The following is a 14,224-nucleotide window of genomic DNA, read 5'->3' as shown; positions in this document are numbered from 1 at the left end:
TTCACACAATAACTTGTACAAGAATGTTCATAGCAGCTTTATTCATAATAGCGAGAAGCTGGAAACCATCCAGATGTTCTGTGAGCCACAGGTAAACAGAACATGCACACTGTGGAATGCTACTTGGCAATAAAATGAAGGAACTGCTGATACATGTACAACTAGGATGATTCTCCAGGGAATTATGCTGAATGGAAAAAAATAATGGCTACCTACTGGTATGAGTTCATTTATGTGACATTCTTGATGGCAAAATTATATGAATGGTGAATATACAATGGATTAGCGGTTGCCAGGGGTGAAGGACTGGGGGTGGGAGGCATGAGGGAAGTGGCTGTGACTATAAAGGGGCCACTGGAGCAGTCCTTGTAGTGATGGAAAAGTTCTAAATCTTGACTGGATCGATGTCAATTTTCTGGTTGGGATATTATACTATTGGGGAAAACTGTGTAAAGGGTACATTGTGTCTCCATGTTATTATCACTATTTTTGAGGAAGGTGACAGGGACTACAGAAACTTAACTCAATCTTTATTTTTTTTTAATTGAAGTATAGTCGATTTACAATGTGTTAATTTCTGCTGTACAGCAAAGTGATTCACTTATATATTCTTTTTCATATTCTTTTTCTTTATGGTTTATTACAGGATATTGAATATAGTTCTCTGGCTCTGTAGTAGGACCTTGTTGTTTATCTATTTTGTATATAATTGTTTGCATCTGCTAGTCCCAAACTCCTGATTTATCCCTCTATCACCCCATTTCCCCATTGGTAACTGTAAGTTTGTTTTCTATTTCTGTGAGTCTGTTTCTGTTTTGGAAATAAGTTCATTTGTGTCTTTTTTTTCTTTTAGATACCACATATAAGTGATAGCATATGATATTTGTCTTTCTCTGTCTGACTTAACTTCACTTAGCATGATAATCTCTAGGTCCATCCATGTTGCTGCAAATGGCATTATTTCATTCTTTTTTATGGCTGAGTAATATTCCACTGTATATACAGACCACCTCTTCTTTACCCATTCCTCTGTCAATGGACATTTAGATTGCTTCCATGTCTTGGCTACTGTAAATAGTGCTGCTATGAACATTGGGGTGCACGTATCTTTTCAAATTGTGGTTTTCTCCTTTCTTTCTTGTGCCATGGCAACATTCAGGGAGGATGAATAGTTTTAAAGCTGAAGACATCTGACCGCTAGTTCCTCAATGTAAGTTGCTACAGCTCTTTAATAGGCAGCTGGGAAGAGAGAATCTGCCCAGCCTGGACTTTGTTGCTTCAAGTCTGAAAGGACCACCCGCCCCCCGCCCCCAACACCCACCTAGCTAGAACTAATGCTTTCTCTGTGTAGCTCAGGACCTGGCTTCTGGTTGTGAGCCCAGAGCCTGTGGCAGATCTGGAGAGAAGATGCTGCCTCTCAAAGAGGCATCCACTCAGAACCCAGATGGCAGCACTGGGGCCCCTGAATGGACCTTCTGCATCTCAAGGAGCAGCAAAGGCTTTTCCCAGAACTGTAGCAGGAAGGGGGACCCCTTCCAGGGCCCAAGAGTGGGCTTTTGTCTAACACTTGGAAATGATTGTCAGAGGAGACGCATATGCTGACAAAGCAAGAGACTTTATTGGGAAGGGGCACCTGGGCGGAGAGCAGCAGGTGAGGGAACCCAGGAGAACTGCTTCGTAAATAAGGTCATTTGTGTCATATTTTAGATTCCACATGTAAGTGAAATTATGTGGTATTTGTCTTTGTCTGACTTACTTCACTTAGTATGATCACCTCTGGGTCCATCCATATTGCTGCAAATGGCATTATTACATGGTTTTTCATAGCTGAGTAACATTCTACTGTATATATATGTACCACATCTTCTTTATCCATCTATCTGTCAATGGACATTTAGGTTGCTTCCATGTCATGGCTATTGTAAATAGGGCTGCAATGAATATTGGGGTATATGTATATCTTTGAATTATAATTTTGTTTAGATATATGCCCAGGAGTAGAATTGCTGGATCATATGGTAAATCTATTTTTAGTTTTTTAAGGAGCCTCCATACTGTTTTCCATAGTGGCTGCACCAACTTACATTCCCACCATCTCTCTGTATTATTCTTAAAGCTGCAGATGAACCTGCAATTATCTCAAATTTAAAAGTTTAATTTCTAAAAAGCAAGAAGAATGCAAATTCATAGGGCTAAACCATGTTAGACACAAGGCCACTGGCTGACAGTAGGAATTCTCCCTGACAATTCCAGATGTGACCCAGTGTGACTGTGTATCAGTTACCTGCTGCATGCTCCATACAGGTGTGGAAAACCTTTAAAAGTGGGATTCCAAGTTAAGTATGATGGGCACTGGCCTGGCATGTTATCCTGGTTCTGTCTCAAGCCCACTAGGTGACTGTGAATATAGTAGTTGGTTGCTTTGAGTATCAAGTGACAGAATATGACACCATCTCATTCACACAAGTATTGTTACCTAATCCAACAGGAAGCAGGGAGGTGGGCAGCTGCAAGGCGGATCAGCAGCGCTCAGTTGGCCTTTCTGAAATTCCCTAAGTCGATCCCAGCAACTCAAGGCAACACTACCCAATACCATGTGTGCAAAGCAGAGAAAAGGGGATAGCAAACGAGGAACTTTTCCCTTGCATGTCCTTTGCTAATTGAGAAGGAAAATGATCACACAATTTCCTAGAGGGCTTTTTTGTTTCTTTGGCCAGAACTGGTCAAATGCCTGCCTCTACCACTGATGACCAGTGGACGGACTCGTGATTCATTCCCTGTTGCTGGGCCCATTGCCACCCAGGAACAACTGGAACTCAGTTAGCAAGGAAGGATGGAGAGGGATGTTGGATGGCCCAGCAGCAGGCTGCCATGGTGGAAAGCTGGCCTCTGGCCCGTGGAATGTTCTGGGCTTCTGTGCTGCTCCAGGTTTGGCTCTCCAGCCTGGGAGCGCCTCTCCAAGAGGGCTGGGGGGTGCTGGGCCTGGTGGGCAGGCCCAACCACAGCCCTTTATCTATCCAGCCAATGAGAGTGTTTCCATCAAACGAAAATGGGGTGCCTGGGGCTTCCTCGGCCCGACCTCTGGCCCAGATATTTGCCCACCGCCTGCATCTCTCAGCTGGAGAGACAGATGCTTCCGGCTCCTCAGAAAGATTGTGCAGCAATAAGGGGCCTGCGAGGCGGCCTGAGGACGGTGTGACGGATAAGCATCCATGAGATGAGCAGCATGAGGACGGCGCGAGCTGATTGTTGGCAAGGCCGCCTTCTCTCTTCATTCTTCATCCGTCCCCCGGGGAGCTAGAAAACGGCCAGGTTCATCCCGCACGTGTGGTTTAATAGTGTAAGTGCCCGTTAGATTTCTCCTGCAATTCAGGGACCACGTCTGGTTGGCTGTCTCGGCCAGCTTTAGGATATTGGTTCGAAAAAGGGTCATAAATTTTATTTTCAATTTTGTTTCTGTGGTGTTTATCCTTTAATGTGCCCCCGCGGACTTGCCGGGCCTTACGGTCAGGTTACGGAGAGGAGTCCTCTGCCCCATGGGGGGATCTGCAGCCTCGGAGACAGCCCCCCTCCCTTCGTGGTGTCAGCCAGTTTGGGGTCTAAGTTGTGTGTGGACTGGGGCTGCAGGTGCGGACGCTGTGCCTGCCGGCTCAGTGGAGGATGCTACCCCTGATCCTTCTTCCTGGTGGGGCGGGGAGGCCCACCCTGGGGCTGCAGGTCTGACACGTGACCCAGGCCCAGCCAATCAGAGGACTCAGCCCTGTGTAAGGGGCGGGGCAAGGAAGCTGGGCCGAATGCTGGCCTTGGTGGGAGCTGCTGGGCTGCGGGCTGCCAATCCCCTGGTGCAGCTGTGCCCAAAGCTAGATGCCCCGCCGAAGCCCTGCTACACAAGGCAGTAAGCTCCCCACCTGACCCCTTTTAACCTTGAAAGGTATTTGGAATTGGTATTGTCTCTTGCAACTGAAAGAGTCCTTTGGATACTGATGTCCCCAGGGCATCAACATTGGCCCCCGCCCCCCTGGGGCGGTATTTGAAGGGCTGGCGGCCACTTCTCAGCCCTACTACTGCACACCTTGCCAGCACCGCACAAGGGCGATCTTTCCTGCCCCCCACCCCCCTCAGTTTTCTCTTATATAAAACGAGCTGCCTACCCTGGAGATGTGCGGGAGTGAGGTGAGAAATGAAGTGACACGAGGCTGTCTGTAGTCTGTGACCGTCAGCTCCCTTCCCTGCGTTGGGGCTTCTTGTGTCCTTGGGTTCCCCCCAAAGTACTTCCACCCTGATCCGCTCCTGTGCACTTAATGTCGTAGGGCCCCTGTGGCTTCTGCATCGCTCAGCAAAGTAACCGAGGCTCACACCTGCACAGGAAAGCGCATCTGTCCCTGTCTTCAAGGACAAGTTACTAGTTATTATGACCAGTATGACTTCTCCTTCACGCTCTCCTTCCCTCCCCCCAACCCTGCGCGCGCGTGCATGCGCGCACACACACACACGTACACACACACACACACACACACACACACACACACACTTGGGAGGGGGAGGGCATCGTACAAAATTACTTATGGATTCAAGGAAGTGGATGGTGGTGAGGAAGGGGGGCAGCCGCTGACGACAGGATCCCGTCCGGGGTGGGCACCGTGGGGCTGTGGCACATGTCCTTTGCCTCCTTCTCTCCATCGCAGCCTCTTGGGGATGCATTTCTTAGGCTCACTTGCTTCTGACGGTCAGTAAGGGTGTGGCAATTCAGTGCATGACACCTGGAAAGGGAGGTGAGGCTGAGGCCCGGCTGCTGCTGCTTCCGTTCTGATCTGCTGGTGAGCACAGTACAAGAGGCATTTGGGTTTTCTGCATCGGTGGAAGCAACGGCCTCATTCTTGCAAGAGGTAGGCAGAGGGCATCCGCATAGCTAGTGTGGTCGTGGCTGAGAGCCGAGAGGCACGTGGGCTTCCTCCCCCTCCCCAACTTCCTGATGGCGATGGTGCCAGAGGTGGAGCTCACCTGGCGTCCAGTTCCGCGTGGAGAACGAACCCCAAAGCCACGCCTCTAGCCCAGAGGGTTCTGTGCACTCCTAACACCCTCTGTGAACTCCCCTCTGTGTAAACCTGTGAGGGTGTTTTCTGTGATTACACCTGAGCCCTGTCGTGGGGTCACACAAAGGACGATGCAGAAGCCATTAAACTTGAGGGAAAGAACTATTTCAGAGGACTCGGAGCTCTGAAGGACCACGTACGAGCAAGAATCCGGGCGGGTTTGGCGGCGCCTTGGGTGATGCTGACGGGGAAAGGTAGATGGTGCAGCCTTTCAAAGAGCAGTTCTGGAGAGATGACCCTGAACCATGTTCTGGGTGCAGCCCCAGGATGTGGGCTGCCCCTTCCTCCTGCCCTTGAACTTGGAGGAGACAGCAGCCCCCATCCAAGAAGACAGTGCAGTGTGGAGATCCTGGGGAGACCTCGGGCTTGTTTAGGCCCAGGAGTGGAAGGAGGCTGAGGAAAAAGGATTGAGGGCAAAGGGGAGATGATTTCCCACAGAACAGGACTTGTTCAGGCCAGGGAGGAAGGGTTCGTGGAAGGACCTGGGTGGGTGCTGGGAGCAAGGAGACGTGGGTCTGCAGCGCCCCCCCATGGTGCAGCCAGGGGCTGGACCGGGAGAATGAAGACAGTGGCGTTGTCTGTGCCCGGGATGGTTCTTCTCTGCCAACTGCTGGTTAGAAGTCAGCTCTGGGGCTGGGAATAAGCCCAGCCATGCATAATTTGAATAGATAAGCCCTCAAATAAAATGAAGTGGAAATGGTTTCACTTGCTGTTCTCCTATGGTTAATTATAGATGATTAAATTCGTCCATCATTTTTCCATTTGTTGTTACTTTTTTTCTTCCTGGTGAATTTACACTGTGATTTTTTAAAAGATTTTGCAGGGCAAGATGTGGTAGGGAGAAATGGTGCTGTTGTTACTGCCCTATCCCTGTTGGGTCCACCTGCTGGTGCTCTGGGGGAGGCGTGTGTATCTGGGTGAGGGGGGTCCGGGTCAGGGTCAGGAGAGCTGGGACACAGCTGGAGGATGGGGATTCTCTGCCTCTGGAGCAGGGTGGTGAAGGATGGAGTGGGGAGGGTTGGGAAGGAAGCAGGACTGGCGACTTTTGTCCTAAGCATCCACCCCACTTGCCCCCCACCACCAGCCATGGTGGGACACCCCTGGTCCTGCCACCTGAGCCTCCTGCCAGCCTTCCTCGCTGGAAGGCTTAGAGCCATGCAGGCCTGCTTCTCGCCAGCCCTGCCGCCCGGCGCTGCACTGGTGGAGCAGCCAGATGAGCCCTTCAGCTCCCATTTCATTTCTGAGGGTCTCTCCTTGGCTGTCCCACCCTTTCTGTCGCCCTCCAGTCCCACCGCCCATTTCGGTTTTTCCATCTGATGAGTCTCTGGAGTTTCACTTACATTTTGATGCTGAGATTCTTTTCATGCATTTATAAGCAGTTGGAGATCTTTTGTGAATTGCCTGTTTATACCCTTTCTCCATCTTGTAGTAAGCTGTTTCTTCTTTGGTGATACCCAGAGCCTCTTTATATGTTATGGCCATTAACCCTTTGTCTACTGAATATGGCAAATATTTTCTCTCAGCCTGTCTCTTATCTTTTTCTTTTTGTTAGTGACAGGGTTTTTGGGGGTAGTAAACGGATTTATATTTTGATATATAAATCTCTCCATCTTTTCTTTCTATGAATCCTCCAGTGTCTTGGCTCTTGGTTAGGAAGTCCTTCCCCATCCCAAGATTATAAAAATATTATACTTTCCTCTGATTCTTTTGTGGTTTTGATTTCTTCATGTAGAGTTTTAACCTATCTGGAATTTACTTTGGAGTGTGGTGTGTGAGGTAGGGATCAAAGCTATTTTTTCTACAAAACATCTGGACACTATTGATGAGTCCATTTCTTCTCACTGTTATTATTCAATATTGGAATTCTATTAATGTAATTTACTATCATATTAAGGGGAAGATACATACTTATCTTGGTACATTTCTTTTTTTTTAAAGGCTTAATTCTTTTTTTTTTTTAAATTTACTTATTTTTTATTTATTTTTGGCTGCATTGGGTCTTTGTTGCTGTGCATGGGCTTCCTCCAGTTGCAGCCAGCGGGGGCCACTCTCAGCTGCGGTGCGCAGGCCTCTCATTGTGGTGGCCCCTCCCACTGTGGAACACGGGCTCTAGGCGCGTGGGCCTCAGCAGTTGTGATTCGCGAGCTCCAGAGTGCAGGCTCAGTAGCTGTGGTGCACGGGCCCAGCCGCTCCGCAGCATGTGGGATCCTCCAGGACCAGGGCTCAAACCTGTGTCCCCTGCGTTGGCAGCATACTCTCAACCACTGTGCCACCAGGGAAGCCCTTGGTACATTTCTTAAATTAAAAAACCTGACACCCAACCTGATAAAAATCCTCAGTAAGCTAATAATACAATGAAACTTCCTCAACCTAAAAAAAAAGACACAACAATTTGTCACAGATGTTCCCCACACTAATGCAAAATGTTAAAAATTACAGGAATTGGTGGAGAGCAAGGGGTTTGTGGGAACTCTCTGTACTTTCCACTCAATTTTCTTTCTGTAAAAATTAAAACAGCTTAAAAAAATTTTTTTTTAAAGATCAAATTTATAGAGAGAATGTTTTGCTTATCTCTTTTAAATTTTATTTATTTATTTATTTATGGCTGTGTTGGGTCTTAGTTCCTGTGCGAGGGCTTTCTCCAGTTGTGGCAAGTGGGGGCCACTCTTCATCGCAGTGCGCGGGCCTCTCACTATCGCGGCCTCTCTTGTTGCAGAGCACAGGCTCCAGACACGCAGGCTCAGCAACTGCGGCTCACGGGCCCAGCTGCTCTGCGGCATGTGGGATCTTCCGGGACCAGGGCTCAAACCGTGTCCCCTGAATTGGAAGGCGGATTCCTAACCACTGCGCCACCAGGGAAGCCCAGCTTAAAAATTTTTAAACGTATAAAATAAAAAACCAAGCCACAGCAAACATATTCAGTAGAGACACTTTGTAAGCATTCTGATTAAAATCAGAACAAGATATTTAAGTGATATCAGTACCTCATCTATATCATTTCTTGTTCTAGCAAACGTAACCTGTGTTTCTGGATCCCTTACTCTGTGAAAAGAGGACGTCACACCTCTGCTTACACCCAGTTCTGCTTCCCAGCCTCTGTCAATGCATCTCTCCACATACACTGTCAAGACTGATAAAGATTATCTGTTGCTTTGTTTGTAGATTGATTCTCAGAGGTGAAAACCAACAGACAAGCAAAAAAACCAAGCCAAGTCATGTGCCAGAATTATGTTTCCTTCTTTACTGGTCTACTGTCGGTATCCTCGGGTCTTTGAAAGAAAAAGTTTCACATGGACTGTGTTTCACGCTATGAGTTACTCAAAATCATGATAGATATTTTGGTCTGTTTCATATTTGGATCATATCTTTTATGTTCAGTTTGTTTTTCTTTTGGAAAGAAGACACATCCGCCTCATTCAACAAATGCCTGCAGTTTCCAGCTTCCTACACTTCTATGTGGCTTAGTCCATTTCATCCTTATTCTCGGGTCCTACCTGAATCCTGTGCTAATTTTTTTTTTTAATATTCATTTTTTTTTATTAATTTATTTGTTAATTTATTTATTTTTGGGTGTGTTGGGTCTTCGTTTCTGTGTGAGGGCTTCCTCTAGTTGCAGCGAGTGGGGGCCACTCTTCATCGCGGTGCGCGGGCCTCTCACTGTCGCGGCCTCTCTTGTTGCGGAGCACAGGCTCCAGACGCGCAAGCTCAGTAGTTGTGGCTTCACGGGCCTAGTTGCTCCGCGGCATGTGGGATCTTCCCAGACCAGGGCTCGAACCCGTGTCCCCTGCATTAGCAGGCAGATTCTCAACCACTGCGCCACCAGGGAAGCCCTCCTGTGCTAATTTGAATCAGGTGCTTCATATGTAGATTGCAACTCTCCACCCTTTGGCCATCCATGGAGCCCCTGGATGCCCCTCTGCTTCCGCCTCACACGCTGTGCCCTTGTCACAGCTCCAGTGTCTGGGCGTGCAGTGCCCTTTCTTCCCTGGTCCTCCCTCCCAGGGCCTCTGACCTGCTCCAGCCTAGAGCTCACTGCTCAAATGTGGTCCTGGGGCTTCTCCTGACTGCAGTTCTGGGTTTGGACCCATTGTTTCCTGGAGTCTCTGTTTTCCCTTTTCTTGGTTCCTTCTCTTATTCTGCTGGAGTATTCTCTTTTATTATTTCCTAAGGAAAAAATGCATGAGAGCTTAACTTTTCGTTCACAGGTATCCAAAAATGTCTTTGGTGCATCCTCCCACTGGAGGGTCACTTTGGCTGGACTTTTAGACTGAAGCCATTTTCGCTCAGTGTTGCAGGCTTTGCTCCGCGGTGTGCCAGCATCCTGCAGGGCTGCCAGTCCATGCTTGCCTGGCTGTCATTCCTTTGAGGACCATCTCTTTTTCCCCTCTGGAAGCTTTTTGGAATTTTCTCTTGATCCTGGCTATTCTAATAATTCATCATTTGTGGTTAGATATGGATCTTTGTATCATTCACAGGATGCTTTCAGCTCCCTGAATAGGGCTTCCAACATATGGCAACTTGAAAGGTAAGGAGATGTACTGGCTCATATAATAACACGTCCCAAAGTGGGGCAGTTCCAGAGTTGGCTCATCAGGGCCCCACCTTCTCTCCATCTTCTCTCTCTGCTGACCTTGACACGTCAAAAGGGCTACAGTGACTCCAGGCATCCCCTTGCCCTGCAGTGTTCAGAGTAGGAGAGGGACACTCTTGTCCTTGTGTCTTATTTTAAGAACTAAGAAATCCATCACAGACTCCCTCCTGGGAGACTTTTCCTGTATCTCATCGGCCAGAACCGGGTCACATGCCTCTCCCTGTGCCTGTGACGAGAATTACCGGGATTGAATTAGACCAATACAGAGCCAGTCTCTGGGGCTGGGGCTGGGGCTGCACAGAGGAGCATGAAGACAGAAAAAAAAGGAGGAATCATGATTTGGTTGTAAAGAAGAAAGAGGGAGGAATGGCTGTCGAGTAACGGGCCATTTCTTCAATTTTTATTTCATACTTTCAAATATAAAAATTTAAAATTCTGATACCAATCATCTCAAAACCATGCAAAGCAACCCAAAATGTTTACAAGTATTTCTCTTGAGTTTTTCTTCTTAAAACAATGATGTGATTAACATAACATGATTTTCTTGGATGAGAGGTATATATAGACATATGTACAGACAGACAGATAATAGAGACCCAGAACCAATTCAGTGGTAAGTGCATCACTGTTAATTCATCTGTCCCATCTCTGTACCCTTAACAGGAACAGAGGATGGCATTGCTCAGTGGGAAGAGTTTCCTGTTTTCAAACTGCGGAAGATAAGGTTCTGCCTCAGGTCCACGAGGGCCGGCACTGTCTGTGGTCAGGGCACCAGGTCTCACTGCTCGCATGTGTCTGCTCTTGTTCTGAAAGCTTGACCCCGGCTCCTTTGGGGGAGGGGACATTGAGCTTGACCCCCACACAGTGCGTTCGTGCCTTGGAAGGAGAAAAGCCCTGCTGTGCACACAGCCTCAAGGGTGAAGGGACACCCTTCTTGTTACCGGCGGTTAAACTGCTTCAGTCTGAAAGTTTGGGGGGTGACTCTTCAAGAGGAACAAATGCCCTTAGGCCTTTTGATTTAATTTTCGTGAGCTGGCTTCAGAGAGCTCTGTGGTGAGAATCACCCCTGGAGAACCGGGTATTCAGCTGTTTCACCCCGAACTCTTGTCTCCTATAACTCTAGGACACTTTCTGGCATTGTTTTTTGAGAAGTACTATACCTGAACTTGATTGTAGAGTGATAGAGAGCATGAGAGAGAACCTGAGATTCTTTGAATAAAGATTATGCATTCTTTTATATGACCATGGGATAATTCTCACTTTTCTAACAAAATACTACGCATATTTTTTTAATCAAAAAGTTTACTTAGGCTAATAATGAAAAACAGCTTTTTCCTGCCTCATCTGTGAAACTTCTAATTTTCACTCCTCTGAGGCAAATGTTTTTAACTCTTTTTTTTTTTTCCTGGCATTTATATCCATATTTCTATACAACTTGATCACACTGCTATTTCTTGAGTATTTAGTTTTAGATACTATTTATTGATAATTAATCTTTCTCCACTCCTTGTCCACAGACACACATGTCAATATTGCGATATCAGTTTCTAGGTATGTGTATATTTATATCCACATTATGAGCCTGCAACTGTTATTCACAGCAAGTCATGTACTGTGCTATGCTTACTTGTTTTTTCTTTGCTCAACTTTCTGTCTTTCTAGATTAAAAAAAATTTTTTTTAATTTATTTATTTATTTATGGCTGCACTGGATCCTCATTGCTGCGCCTGGGCTTTCTCTAGTTGCGGTGAGCGGGGGCTACTCTTTGTTGCGGTGTGCAGGCTTCTCATTGCAGTGGCTTCTCTTGTTGCAGAGCACAGGCTCTAGGCGCTCGGGCTTCAGTAGTTGTGACACATGCACTCTAGAGCGCAGGCTCAGTAGTTGTGGCTCACGGGCTTAGTTGCTCCACGGCATGTGGGATCTTCCCGGACCAGGGCTCGAACCCGTGTCCCCTGAATTGGCAGGCAGATTCTTAACCACTGCTGCACCAGAGAAGCTCTTAAAATTTTTTGAATGTTTCCATTTGCTTTCCCATTTGTTCTCTATATAGTAATCACTAATTTATCACCAAAATGATTATAAAATTCTTTCGAGTATGTTCAGACCGTCCACGCCAGCTCCATTCTCGAACTGGCAACATCTTTCTCAGACGCCCTGTCTGCTGCTCTAATCTGGCCTTGTCACTGCCAGCCACTGCACAGCTGTCATCCTGGGGCTTTAATATCATCCTTGGCGTTCCCTTTGACTCTCTCTTGTGTTGAAGCTCCTGTTTTCTGAATCTCCAGAAATCTATGTTCTCAACTTACATATCCCTTTTTAATTGAAATATAGTTCATATACCATAAAATTCACCCTTTTGAAGTGTACAATTCAGTGTTTTATTATATTCACAGAACCGTGCTTCTAATTCTAGAATATTTTCATCACCCCCAAAATAAACCCCAAACCCGTCAGCAGTCATTCCCCTTTCCTTTCTCCCTCCAGACCCTGGAAACCACTAATCCACTTTCTGTCTCCGTGGATTTGCTTATTCTGGACATTTCAAATAAATAGAGCCATACAATATGTGGCCTTTTTTTTTTTTTTTTAAGAAATGCATTGGTAAGGGCCACCAGCATCCTTGGCTAGCTCTGACGGCTGTCCTCTGTAGGCTGGAGATGCTAATGGGGGATGCTGGATTGTGAAACTTAATTCCTTTTTTATTTATTTATTTATTTATTTATTTATTTATTTATTTTTGCTGTGTTGGGTCTTCGTTTCTGTGCGAAGGCTTTCTCTAGTGGCAAGCGGGGGCCTCTTTTCATCGCGGTGCGCAGGCCTCTCACTATCGCGGCCTCTCTTGCTGTGGAGCACATGCTCCAGACGCGCAGGCTCAGTAATTGTGGCTCACGGGCCCAGTTGCTCCGTGGCATGTGGGATCTTCCCAGACCAGGGCTCGAACCCGTGTCCCCTGCATTGGCAGGCAGATTCTCAACCGCTGCGCCACCAGGGAAGCCCAATATGTGGCCTTTTTTGTCTGGCTTCTTTCACTTAGCATGTTTTTTGAGGTTCATCTATATTGTAGCATGGATCAGTGTCTCATTCCTTACATAGCTGAATAATACTCCATTGAATTGATATAGTACATTTGGTTCGCCCATTCATCAGTGGAATGGCGTTGGGATTGTTTCCACTTTTTGACTATTGTGAATAATGCTGCTATGAAATTTGTGTGCAAGTTTTTGTGTGGATGTGTGTTTTTTTATTCTTTTGGGTAAGTATAAGTATACTAACCCAAGTATACCTGACCTTCAAGTAAGCGTAAGTATACACTTACTCATTTTGATAAGGTACATCCTTCAGCAGCTTCCTGAGAAAGGATGAATAGCAGCACATTTTTGGGACCTTGAATATTTGCAAATGCCTTTATTGTACCCTTACCCTTGGTTGATAGTTTGAGTATAGACTTATCAGGTGGAAACTGTTCCCTCAGAATTTTGAAGGCATTTTCTCCATTGCCTTCTACCTTCCAGTGTTGCCACTGAGAAGTCCACTGTCGTTTTTATTCCGGATTCTTTTTATGTGACCATTTTTTTCATCTTTGAAAGTTTATAAAAACTTCTCTTTTCCCGTAGTATTCTGATATTTCCCAGTGATGTCCCTAGTGTAGTATTTTTCCCATTTATTATAGTGAAAATTTAGTGGAAACTTTTAATCTGGAAACTCATCTTTTAAGTCTGGGAAATTTTTCTGTACTATGTCTTTGGCAATTTCCTTCTCTTTTTCTCCTTTGTTCTTCTTTTTTTTTTTTTTGTTCTTGTTCTTACTTCTTGATGTGTTAATTACTGAGGTTTAAACTTCCTGGATTGATGCTCTGTGTCAGTTAGCTGTGTAGTAAACTACCCCCAAATGTAGTGGCTTGAAACAACCATCACTAATTTAGCTGAAGATTCTGGAGGTCAGCAGTTTGGTGTGGGCCTTGCTGGGCAGTCTCTCTCGTCTTGGCTGGGCTCATTCATGCGTCCGTGGTCAGCTGCTGGGCTTGCTGGTGGTTGGCTGGTGTCAGATGGTCTCAGCTAGGACAGTTCCTCCCCCACATGCTCAGGACAGCTCCTCCCCCACATGCTCTCTTGTCTTCAAGACAGCGAGTCTGGGGCTGTTCATATGGCGGCCACGTAGGGGTCTGGGGAAACAAGCAGGAGTGTACAAGGCTTGTATGTCACTTCCACCACATTCTACTGGCTAAAGCAAATTCCAAGGCCAGCCCGATTCAAGGGGAGGGGGAAGAGATGCCACCTTTTTAGGCTGGAGCTGCAGTCTCATTGCATAGGGCATGTGCTTTGCCCTGAATGTTTGTGTCCTCCTAAAAATTCATATGTTGAAACCCTAATCCCCAAAGTGATGGCATTTAGAAATGGGCCTTTGGAGAGGTGATTAGGTCATGAGGGTGGAGCTCTCATGATGGGGTTAGTTACCTAATAAAAAGAGACATGAGGAATCTTGATTCAGCTCTGTCTCTCCCACGTGAGGACACAAGGAGAAGACATCCATCTACGAACCA

At 46.5% G+C, this 14,224-nt stretch overlaps 1 protein-coding gene across 3 annotated transcripts in view; it reads left to right on the top strand.

Moving 5' to 3' along the window:
* The window catches only part of TM2D3 (TM2 domain containing 3), an 82,357-nt gene that overhangs the window by 48,845 nt on the left and 19,288 nt on the right, over positions 1–14,224 (top strand). Inside the window, exon 6 of one of the 3 annotated variants that reach the window (XM_036844934.1) lies at positions 11,202–11,277. The exons of the other annotated variants lie outside the window; for them this stretch is intronic. Within the exon in view, the coding sequence (XP_036700829.1) occupies positions 11,202–11,235 (34 nt within the window). The 3' untranslated portion in view covers positions 11,236–11,277. Of the gene's footprint in view, positions 1–11,201; positions 11,278–14,224 lie in introns of those variants that run through there. 3 annotated transcript variants of the gene reach the window in all.

This window comes from Balaenoptera musculus, chromosome 2 (assembly GCF_009873245.2).
Source record: "Balaenoptera musculus isolate JJ_BM4_2016_0621 chromosome 2, mBalMus1.pri.v3, whole genome shotgun sequence".
NCBI lineage: Eukaryota > Metazoa > Chordata > Mammalia > Artiodactyla > Balaenopteridae > Balaenoptera > Balaenoptera musculus.
Note: the sequence above shows the minus strand (reverse complement) of the source record. Positions and strands in the feature narration are given on the sequence as shown.